Below are 12500 nucleotides of genomic sequence, written 5' to 3'. Positions count from 1 at the left end.
GTTGACTTTGAACGGCGATATCGTTATCGATACTATTGCACGCAGAGGGCGCAGTTTCTCCAATAGCAAAACTTGGAAAACTTGCTGAATGGGGCTTTAACCAGCTCAAATTAGAGTAACAAAATGTGCACTTATAAGTAGTTATGAATAGCTAGAATAGCTTGATGTCTTCAAAGTTTATTTAATTGCATTAGTAATGCTAATTAGTAAACAGGTTAGTAAACCAGGTTTGGTGAAGAAGAGGATGCCATCATTATAAAAGCATGGAAGGGTTACAACTTGGTTGCTAGGTAACGGCCAGGTGACGACAGACTCACAATGCATTCTGGAACTTTGTTCACCGTTTTAGTGACCAGGCTTGTTCACTACATACTATAGTGCCCTCAATCATCACAATATCATTTCAGTGTAACTTTTCTGCCTTCTTGGCCACGTCACAATTGTAAAAGAGATTTTATAACTCAATTGTTAATAAAGGAAATATACATATACGTGTATAGACAGACAACTTCTTCAGCCAATCCGCATCACCAAATCCAATTCAAATCCAGTCTGAAGAATGGCAAAAACGTCTTTTCCACTGAGAAACTCCGCTGGTACATACTCCTGTTCTTGTTTAATTGTTGTTATTGAGTCTATAACTGCACTTACGGCTGTGTTTACCGTACTAACGTTAATGTTACCGCTCGTTGCTTTGGGATATGCCATTATTGTTTTGCCAGCCTGATTGGCCGATTACGTTGTCAAATACGAGGCAGGTCCCTGATTGGCCCGGGTACATTCTGATTTCTGGAATATGAAGTAGTGAAATAGTGATCCATTCCGGCCACAGCCCGGGTGTTTGGCAGTACCGAGGCGGTCAGAGAGGAAACTGTATTCTGTCTGCAGGAAGCCTGTGTACCAAGCAGTTCTCCACCAAGGAGCTGAAACTGCAGCGCCTCTGTGTGGCCGAGCAGTGTCAGTGCATGACAGGTACAGCCCGCCACTGATTGGCTCTGATCACCTGTCAATCACCGGGACTGGTGAAAAAATGACATCAAAATATATGTAAGAGCTTTCTCTGACTGTCTGTGTTGCATGTTGGGTTATATGTTGTATGTCATGTTATATGTTATATGTATGTTTGTGTGGTGGTATGCTGTGTTTGTTGCATGTTGTTTGTTGTGCGGTACCATGTTGTCTATTGTATTTGGATGTTGTATGTTGTGTGTTGCATGTGTTGTGCTGTGTGTTGTATGTTGTGTGTTGTGTGCTGTCTTGTTGTGTGTTGTGTGCTGTCTTGTTGTGTTGTGTTTCGCATGTTGTATGTTGTGTGCTGTGTGTGTGTTGTATCTTGTGTGCTGTGTTGTATGTTGTGTGCTGTGTGTGTTGTATCTTGTGTGCTGTGTTGTATGTTGTGTGCTGTGTGTGTTGTATCTTGTGTGCTGTGTTGTATGTTGTGTGTTGTGTGTTGTTTGTTGTGTCTTGTGTCTTGTGTGCTGTGTTGTATGTTGTGTGTTGTTTGTTGTTTGTTGTGTCTTGTGTCTTGTGTGCTGTGTTGTATGTTGTGTGTTGTGTGTTGTTTGTTGTGTCTTGTGTGCTGTGTTGTATGTTGTATGTTGTGTGTTGTACTGTATGTTGTGTGCTGTGTGTTGTATGTTGTGTGTTGTATGTTGTGTGTTGTGTCTTGTGTGCTGTGTTGTATGTTGTGTGTTGTACTGTATGTTGTGTCCTGTGTGTTGTATGTTGTGTGTATGTTCAGCTGCCTGTGCCACATACAGAGGGAACATGGACAGGACTCTCACAGCAGCCAAGCGCATCGAGGAAACCTGCAGACCGCACATCAAATATGGTGAGAGACAATGTGTGTGTGTGTGTGTGTGTGTGTGTGTGTGTGTGTGTGTATATGTCAGTCAGTCAGTCAGTCAGTCAAACAGACAGACAGTCAAACAGACAGTCAGTCAGACAGACAGTCAGTCAGTCAGACAGACAGACAGACACTCACTCAGACAGACAGACAGACAGACAGACAGACAGACAGACAGTCAGTCAGTCAGACAAACAGACAGACAGTCAGACAGACAGACAGACAGACAGACAGACAGACAGACAGACAGACAGACAGACAGACAGACAGTCCGACAGACAGACAGACAGACAGACAGAGAGACAGACAGACAGACAGTCAGACAGACAGACAGACAGACAGACAGACAGACAGTCAGTCAAAGAGACAAACAGTCAGACAGTCACACACACAGACAGACAATCAGTTGTCTCTGACGTGTCCGTCTCCTCCCTGCAGCCTACAGAGTGACGGTGAAGTCTTCATCAGCAGAAGGAGACTTTGTGACCTTCACAGCCACCGTAGTTGAAGTCCTGAAGAACACAGATACAGGTGTGACCTGTTGAAAAATGGTTCTGATCATCAGTCAGTGTAAAACCTGTTGGATCCAGGCTGGAAGAGAGACCGCTTTGCTCTTATGACATCACTGGTGATGTCACAACTTTGCATCACTGATGACATCACAATTGCTCCTATGACGTCACTGATGTATGACATCACTGATGATGTCAGACCCCCGCATCTTATGACATCACTGATGACATCATCAGTGATGTCACTGATGACATCATCAGTGGGACAAAAATTTAAACAGAAACAAACTGAACAAACAGAGCCCACATTGCCCCTTAAAATATATTATATTATAATATATATTATATACTGTATATTATATTATATTATATTATATTATATTATATTATATTATATTACGTCAGATAATATTAAAGTGTATTAAAGTGTGTGACATTGTGTTGTAGATTTGGAGGCGGTGAGTTCAGGGACGGAGGTGGAGCTGGTAAAGAAGACCACCTGCAGCTCAGTGGACATCCAGACCCACAGACAGTACCTGCTGCTGGGAGCCAGCGGCTCAAAACTCACACTGAGCCACAGCTTCAAGTCAGTGTCTCTCCACCACTCTCTGTCTTTCTGTCTGTCTCTCTCTCTCAGATCACCCTGGTTTTGACATTGGTTTTCCTCTTCTGTGTGTGTGTGTGTGTGTGTGTGTGTGTGTGTGTGTGTGTGTTCAGGTATCGTTTCCCTCTGGACTCCGACGCGGTGGCGGAGCTGTGGCCTGCAGACTCCCAGCTGGAGGGCTACGCTCAGCAGTTGAAACGGGCCGGCTGCCCTGGCGCTGCTGCACAGGGTTAGGGTGAAATATTAGCCTAATAGGGTAAGCCAATCAGAGGCAGAGTAGTGCAGGTCATGCCACCCTGCATTTCGAAAATTTACAAGCACAATTAGCCTTTTTCACTTCCCACCCACTTCACCCATTTTGTGTATAAAAGGCAGGAAGTAACACATGAATGAGGCCCCCCGGCACTGGATCACCAAATGGATTGGAAGTTGGAAACCCTCATTAATGTTCTGCTTGCACCTGTGTTACGTCCTGGCTTTTAGACACAAAATTGGTGAATTGGGTGGCAAGTGAAAAAGGTGAATAGCCTTCTAGTTATAAGCTTTTTAACTTCTAATCATGAGTTCAAAAGGTACAATTATAAGAATCTCTTACCAAGCACGTAGTGATTGTATAGGTGTTAAACAAGGATCAGAGGCCTATCACAAAAATGAAAATAATTAAATCCTTACCAATGACAATGAATGATTTATACTTAATGATACAAACAAAAACAAAATCTTGTTGGTGGAAAAATAAACACCAGTGATAGGATTCAACTAATAAACACTTCTCAACATGACAGTTGATTGCTGATTGGACTTGTCTTAATTTCAGTTGGTGAGTTTTAGTACATTATGAACTGTGACAGAACTATTAGCTACTATTTTAGACACCTTGCAATTTAAAGGCAGCAAGGAAATGTAAGTTAAGTCATTTTAACATGGAGAATATATGCTATAATAAGTACATGTGTATATATCCCCCCAATCATCTCTTTGTGACGAAGCATGTCCAACGCTGACATCATAATGTGTGTCTGATGTCATTTACTATTTGAGATTTGTTCAGTTGTATTTGAAGTGATTTATGTTTAAGACAATAAAATGAATGTCTGTCTGTGTGATGAAGCTGTTGATTTTTAACCCCGCCTTGCCTGTGCTTACATGAAGAAGTGTCAAGAGGAGAATAACCTGAAAGTTCAGGTTTCAGGACACAACTTGGGAAGACGTTAGCCTGGGTAAACCCAGCCCCCAGTGACCTGCTCTCAGGCTTAACCCTGCTCACGAGTCACTGAGAGCAGGTCTGAGAGCAGGTCACGTGGGGGCTGGGTTTACCCAGGCTAGGAAGACGTTTGGTGTGAAAGCAGTGACCTGTCCATCTGCAGATGAAGGAGAACCTAGGTGGAAATGTCCTTTTCCCCCCAAAACAGCAACACATTAAAAAACAACAATAAACAAACTCAGATAAAGGAAAAGAAAAGGAAGAAAGAAAAAACAACAACATACATACACTCCAATATTAGAACATGCTACCACCTGCATAAAGTGCGTATGTGCTTATAAGAAATGTTATGCATGGGGGGTCCATGGGAGACCCATCGCCCCTAACCTCGTCAAGGTAGGAGAGAAGCGGGTCCCAAATAGTTAGAAATCTCTTAAGTGAGTTGGTCCTCAGCATAGGCGATTCTAGGCTTTCCAAACAGGGGTTGCACCACCAAGAAGGTAATAGGACTCCGACTGGGGGGTATCTGGAGGGGGCTATGCCCCCCCTAGACAAATACATTTTGTAAATTTTAAAGTAAAATGCATTAATCTGGTGCACTCTGAGAGCAAAATGAAGAGGATAGTAGATATGATATAACTTGTCGCAGAACATCAATTTTGGTTTATTTGGTAAAAGTGGAACTGTATTCCTTCTGGTTTTCTTCATTGTTCATGATTTTGTGGAAAGTATTCACTAAAGAGTCTATAGTGAATGCTGCTATTAACTTGTGTTTACTTTTGCTACTAAACCAACATCAGGACATCCAAGCAAGTTCTGACAGAGCAATGCCATTGGACTAGAGAGCTGCAAACCCGAGGGTACCCTCGCGGGCCCCTCGGGCCTGCCAATACGGGCCAAGGCCGGGCTCGTTTTTTCTTTTTTTTTAATTAATAGGTCCGGGCCGGGCCGGGGTCGGGCCGTTTGTCAATAATTAAATAAAATAACGTTGTATTACTCGCTTGATTTTACACAGCAGAGCAGTCACACAAAGAGGAGGAGCGCACACTGCACACTCGCCTAGCCACAGCCACACACACACAGACACACACACCCTCACCGTGACGTTAGTCTGCCACTCCGTCAGCGTAAAAAACAACAACAAAACAAGCCGCGTGTGTCCGTGTCGTGAGAGAGAAATAAGATCGATGGACATAAAACAAAGTTTGCGAGGGGAGAGTTAAACAGTCCCCACTGCAGTAGGGAAAGCTCATTTCAACCTGTTCAAAATGAACCCATCTACCATACATTGTGAGGACACTAATGTGACGTTATTCAATGCAGCTATAAACGGTAAGTCTGCTGTTTTAATTTCGATATGCTTGAGTGACATAATGTTTCAGTTTGTGGGCATTGTTGCTGTTGGCAATTAAACGATCTAACGTTCTCTTTCTCGAGACATGTGTGGATTTTGACAGGCCACGGTAGCGTGTGTGAGAGGGGGAGAGAGAGACAGAGAGAAAGCTGCAGTGTTTGTCTTCATAGGCAACACAGTCTAGCAACGTTTTGGACCAACGAGTTCAGCAGCGCGGCAGCATGCACAGAGAGGGAGAGAGAGATGTGTCGTCATATCGTGATATTGATGTCGGGCCTCGCAACGGGCTCGGGCCAATTAATTTCATGACTCATCCGGGCCGGGCCGGGCACGGGCCTGCATGTCACGGGCCGGGGAGGGCTCGGGCCGAGATTTCAGGCCCGCGCAGCTCTCTACATTGGACCCATTGGACAAACACATTTGCATATCTCCCAGCATGCACTGTTCCTTCCAAACTTTTGACCACAAAGTAAAGTAACCACATTAAATAAGTGGTAAGTGGAAATAATCATTAGCCTATTATGTAAACATGAACTCAAACAGAAAACCTGCCTAATAGGAACTAAATTAAACGAAATGAATTCTACCACCCGGCTACATGAGATTATATCCCCACGAATGACGACCTTTAATGTTTCCCATAGTGTAGACTAGAGTCTGATACTTCACCATTATCATTGGTTTCCATAAAGTGTTTTAATTTGGTGGTAATATATTCTATGATTTTCCCTTCAGCGAGTAAGGAAGGGTTGAAACGCCAAGAGTAGGTTTGTTTGGGAAGAGAGAGATTTAAGGACAATTTCAAGGTGCTATGGTCAGGTTTCATATCGGTGACGTGGGGGATTAATTGAGAATCTATTAGAAAGTAATCTATTCTGCTGTAGGATTTGTAGGTAAAACAAGTATTATTTATCAGTAGGGTAATGAATGAAAATGTCATTTTATGTAGATGATGCTGATCTAGCTGTGTCGAGCCATGCACGACACATGAAGAAAGATGGAATAAGTAGCCTACATTAAGTATGTAAAGCGATTTTGCCTTCAAAAGCATGAAACTTGGAATTCCTGAAAGAGAGTAATTTATTGTAAGGATGCAACTTTGCAGCATAACAAAGAGAAATTAATTAGAAGATTGTGGAGATTTAAATAGGCTACATATGGAGTGAAATGTGAATGCATGTAGTGAAAGGACATGTTTTCTAAAAAAAACACACTTATCTCACTACTGTAATAAGGTGAGGTTTAATAACTGAGTCCTATTTGAATGCATTCTGTTCATAATGTCAGCTTCAGTTCAGGGTCTTTTTAAATAATCCCTTGAGCACCCCCTTGTGGACAAACAAAATAGCCTGTTTCAGTAGGTTTCATTTCTGGCCACCACACCAATTAAGGCCTCAGCCAATCGGGGAAGGACACCAACATAGTTTTCAGTTGCTGCTTTGTCGCAGTGATCAAACTGATAGTTCATTACATCGACGTGCCGTGTCTCTCGTTGGCAGAATGGATTTCTTTTCAATTGTCCTTCCATCCTGGATTCCTTTATTGGAGCCGTTGTGGACTGACAGATTCTGTGCGTCCATGAGACTGTAAGTAAGTCTACTACTGCTGTTATATTAATGCAGAGACCACATGTAGGAAGACAGTCTTAACACAGAGCGGCTTCTACGAGAGCTGGTAAGCTAGCTGCTAGCAAAAAAACGTCTCTGCTACCCCAGGGAGTCGAGCCGAAGGTACACGGATTACCCACTTTACCAGTCAAAAGTTTGAACACACTAGTTTTTCATTCTCTTAAAGCCATTTGGCAATGCTTATATACTTGAAATGTCTTATTTCTTACAAAAACAGTTAAATTGATCCTAGGAATTTCTTTCCAAAGCCTTTGCCTTTCCATCAAGGCAAAGGGCGGCCACTTTGAACATCTAAAATATTATGATAGTTTTTATATAACACTTTTTAATCACTGCACAGTTCAATAGAATGTGTTATTTTATAGTTTTAACGTCTTTACTATGGGAAAATAGCAAAAATCAAGATCAAGACTCGTAGTGTATCTTCAGGCCAGTCGGCTAGTTTACCACCCTCCCTGAGTCTTACAAAATAACCGCTGCTGCTGTGTGAAGGTAAATAATAATTAATATTAAGTAGCCTAATTCATTATGATGATGATGATGAGTAGTAGTAGTAGTAGTAGTAGTAGTAGTAGTAGTAGTAGTAGTAGTAGTAGTAGTAATAGCTAATAATATAGAACCTCCTTGTCCTCGATCAATACCATAGTGAATGAATACACGACAACTAGTGGAGATGTCTCGAGAATGAGTTTACGAGCAGACCCTGAAGGCAGCACTCCACCTGCTTGTAGACAAACTCACAGAAAATAACGGTGCCTGCGCGCTTCCATTCAACTGGGAGTTTGGGATTTCACGGATGAGTCAAGTCTGACTGACTGTCGAGGCCTTCTTTTATTTGTGGGTTATTTCTTCTACGCCATGGACGGTTTGTAAACACGGCTGACTTGTTGTCTTAACGTGACAGTCTGTTTCGAAGTCGCTAAAGTTAGTTAACCCGCTTTGTATCACGGGGTTGCTATGGAGACCAAGGATTAACGGCTAACCAGACAGTAACCTGGCAAACGTTATAGCAGCAGTAAACCCGACAAGGTAAGGTGAAGCAGATAACAGTCGGCTTGGTCACATTGACCACATATTGACATTTTGTCGCATTTGGCAGCAGTCAGTCAGCCAGTCACCCAGCCAGCCAGTCAGTCAGTCAGCCAGCCAGCCCACTGCCCAGTCTGACCACTCCAGTAACCACTGCCAGCTTCATGGTGCTGTCGTAGTAACGCTAGATACGCCTTGTTGACTGTAGCACTATAATTGGCATGGAGATGGCTGCGAACTGAAATCTTATCGGATAGCCTACATTTTACCACCAGCTACTAAGTAACAACACAGCGAGGACACAGCGGACAGCAGTTTGACTTGGTGACTAACTACTATACTATGAGGCCATTTACACCTGGCGTTAACATGTGGTTTCTGCCATCAGATTGCAATCAGATTGTATTTTATCACTTCAGCCTGATTCCATTTACACCTGGCGTTAACATGCATTTTCTGCAATCTGATTGCAGAAATGGTTGTCCTCTCAATCCGCATAAAGTTGGTGTATCCAGATTGAGAGGACACATTGCATTTACACTTGTGTTCAATGTGTACACAATGCATCCCTGACCACCTCCGGAGGTGGTTTGGCCGATCAGATTCCAATCCTTCTTCAATGCATTTTGGGGTGTTTACACCTGGCATTTCAAGTGATAAAACATAATCTGATTGCAATCTGATCACAGAAAACGCATGTTAGCGCCAGGTGTAAATGGCCTCACTGTGTTATCTATCTATCTATCTATCTATCTATCTATCTATCTATCTATCTATCTATCTATCTATCTATCTATCTCTGCTGGGTTGGTTAACATTCCATTAGGCATTGAGGTGATGCTGCTAAGCTGCCTCCCTGTCTCCTCTCTCTCCTGTCTCACCCTCGCCTCCATGTCTTCCTCTCTCCTACCTGTCTCTCCCCCTCTTCTCTCATTTGTTCTCACCCACGTGCGTACACAGTGCCTGAACGGTACCGGTACTTTTTAATTTAAAGCAACAAAAAACAACATTTAAGATTTTTTTAAATGACTATTGCAAACGCAAAGAAATGTAACAATATATGAAGTCGTCCCGCTGCAGCGTGTGTCGGTGTGGCGGTGAGAGCAGGGTAGGTCCTGTTGTTTTGGGACGGTGTTCTTGTGTTTTATTTTATCCAACAACAAGAAGCGATTTCCATCAAAAGACTCGCAATGTCTTCCTCAGGGTTTGGGAGGATTACTTTCAAAATGTAATCCGATACAATTACTAATTACCTGTTAAAAATTGCAATCAGTAACATAATCCAAGTATCACAATATAAAAGTAATGTAAGTGATTACTTTACGTTACTTTTGGATTACTTTTGAACAGATTTCCCACATTTGATTATTACTGGAGTCCGGGGGCATGCTCCTGAGGACATTTTAAGCCCATGGCACACCAATCGAACATTGTCCAACAAACACGAACGAACACGAACACACGTAGATGTTCGTTTGGTGTGCCATAGCTGTCTGTCCTTGTCTGTTCGTGTTCGGCGATGTTCGGTGATGTTCGCACGGATTCAACATGTTCTACATGTTTTACAACATGTTTACTGTTGTGCTGAATATGTTTGGTCGGTGTGCCATGCTTTCAAACAATCTCCAACATCTGCCAACATTCACAGACAATTGTCTGTTGGTGTTTGTTGGTGTTTGTTGGAGAATGTTTGATTGGTGTGCCATGGGCCACACGCACACACACACACACACACACACACACACACACACACACACACACACACACACACACACACACACACACACACACACACACACACACACACACACACACACACACACACACACACACACACACCAGCTCTGTCATCCTCATTGGTTATAGAGCAGGTGTTCAACCAATCTATCTAGTGTCGCCTGTTTCACATGAATAATAATAATACAGTAACACTAATACCTGTGGGTTAATGTTGTTGTTGTGTGTCCTCAGCAGAGCTAGAGGGTCTGCAGAGGGAGATGTCCAGCAGCCAATCAGAGCTGAGCAGGCTGCGGAGCGAGCGGCAGGCCGCAGCTACTCGACTCCGCCAGCAGGAGGAGACACAGAGTCACACACACACATTGCTGGAGCAGGAGCTGCACACCAAAAACCAGCTGGTAGGGGACACACACACACACACACACACACGCACACGCACACGCACGCGCACGCGCATGCACACACACACACACACACACACACACACACACACACACACACACACACACACACACACACACACACACACACACACACCTCATGAGAGCAGAGCTGTTTGACCCTTGACCTCTAACAGTTACAGTTCTTCTCTGTGATTTCCTCCAGCTGTTCTGCAGAGTCCTCCTGTCTTCTTCTTCTCCTTCTTCACCTTCTTCTTCTTCTTCTTCTTCTTCAGTGGTTTCCTCTCTGCTGCAGGTAGTAGCCTACCATCGCCAGACCAATTATTATACCAATGAGTCTGGAATCTCTCTGTTCAATTTCTATTTCCAGTGGGTGTTGCCCAAAATGCCTGAACCAATCAGAGCAATAAAACGTGTGACGCAAAGCGACTGAAACATGCAAAACAGACTACCGTTACTGACCAGCTGGTTTGCCAACCGCCAGCTGTTCTTTCTGTGGAATGATATGACTGGACGTGGTCCTCCAGTGTCGGTCCACTAGTAGGACGTGGTCCTCCAGTGTCGGTCCACTAGTAGGACGTGGTCCTCCAGTGTCGGTCCACCAGCAGGACGTGGTCCTCCAGTGTAGGTCCACTAGCAGGACGTGGTCCTCCAGTGTCGGTCCACCAGCAGGACGTGGTCCTCCAGTGTCGGTCCACTAGCAGGACGTGGTCCTCCAGTGTCGGTCCACTAGCAGGACGTGGTCCTCCAGTGTCGGTCCACTAGCAGGACGTGGTCCTCCAGTGTCGGTCCACTAGCAGGACGTGGTCCTCCAGTGTCGGTCCACTAGCAGCGGTTTGCAAAGTTATACAGACATCAAAGACGTAGAATGCTGTGATTGACCAATCAGATGCGTATTAAACAAAGCCATGGGCTGTGATTGGCCCGGCTGTTTTCAGGCTGGTGGGATGTGTTTGAATGGGAGGGGGGAGCTGGCAGGTTCGTCAGGTTCCCAGTAGGGGTGTCACCGTGTACACGGATAACCTAAATCATATCCCTTTAGAAAAATCAATAACCGAGTACATGTCTTTTTCCCTTTTAAATACAGTTTCGACAATGATTTTACTGTGTTTTGGACTCACAACCATTCATTTCTCATCAAAAAATAAACGGTTTAGAGGTGATAATGCTGCCTGTAAGCTGCAGATGATAACATTACACTAAAGTGTTCACACATGGGAAAAATACGTTTGACGAATGAAATCGTTTGTTTACAGATGTCATACCTCCATGAGCTTGCAGGGTAGCTTGCTGCTAATGGGGGAACCCCCGGCTCATCAATTAGGTTTCTCAACATCCAATTTTGTAACAAACACCGTGAGGACTAGCCTACCTCAACAACAAAATGAAGGACAATATAATGTTTCAGATCACCCAGCAGCTGGGATTTGCTAAAGATGGTACGTTGCTGTTATGTAACGTAAGGTTGTAGCGAAAACCACTGTTGTAAACGGATGGAGCTAATGTTAGTATCCAAGCGCTGCTGTATCCTAATGCTGCTTCCTTACCACCGAGGGTACGTTTCCTCAGGCAGAGGAAAGGTGCAGTCTCCGTTAAAAACTAGCGTTCGGCACAGTCGTTAAAACCACATGAATCCATGATCTACCTGGTACCTGGTTTAAAACCACATGAATCCATGATCTACTTGGTACCTGGTTTTTGTACATTTTTGTAACCGTTGACACCCCTAGTTTCCAGGCTAGCAGGTCGAGTTAGCTGATCTCAGTCACTACCCATTCACGCACGCATGCACCACTCAAATCTACGGTTGATTTAGATTGGACAGAGACAGCGCACGTGTCAATCAGATCTTTCATCTGTGTCTCTCTTAGTTTCACCTGTCTCTCACTCACCTGTCTCTCACTCACCTGCCTCTCACTCACCTGCCTCTCACTCACCTGTCTCTCACTCACCTGTCTCTCACTCGCCTGTCTCTCACTCACCTGTCTCTCACTCACCTGTCTCTCACTCACCTGTCTCTCACTCACCTGTCTCTCACTCACCTGTCTCTCACTCACCTGTCTCTCACTCACCTGTTTCTCACTCACCTGTCTCTCTCACACCTGCCTCTTGGTCTCATGGTCCAGCCCCCCCCACCTGTATCTCTGCTGGCCGCTCTCTGTCAGGTACTCTGACCTCACATTAA

At 44.1% G+C, this 12500-nt stretch overlaps 1 protein-coding gene across 1 annotated transcript in view; it reads left to right on the top strand.

Annotated features, from left to right (window-relative positions):
- Positions 1 to 3626, top strand: part of c5 (complement component 5) — a gene marked incomplete at its 5' end in the record, with an annotated part of 79040 nt that extends 75414 nt beyond the window's left edge. Inside the window, 5 exons of the mRNA XM_083645472.1 lie at positions 889 to 972; positions 1742 to 1831; positions 2285 to 2377; positions 2806 to 2944; positions 3076 to 3626. Of these exons, the coding sequence (XP_083501598.1) occupies positions 889 to 972; positions 1742 to 1831; positions 2285 to 2377; positions 2806 to 2944; positions 3076 to 3196 (527 nt within the window). The 3' untranslated portion in view covers positions 3197 to 3626. The remainder of the gene's footprint in view (positions 1 to 888; positions 973 to 1741; positions 1832 to 2284; positions 2378 to 2805; positions 2945 to 3075) is intronic.
- Between the last annotated feature and the right edge of the window lie 8874 nt (positions 3627 to 12500).

The sequence above is a fragment of the Poromitra crassiceps genome (genome assembly GCF_964638095.1).
Source record: "Poromitra crassiceps genome assembly, chromosome: 10".
Classification (NCBI taxonomy): domain Eukaryota; kingdom Metazoa; phylum Chordata; class Actinopteri; order Beryciformes; family Melamphaidae; genus Poromitra; species Poromitra crassiceps.
This window is presented reverse-complemented; position numbering and strand designations above follow the sequence as displayed.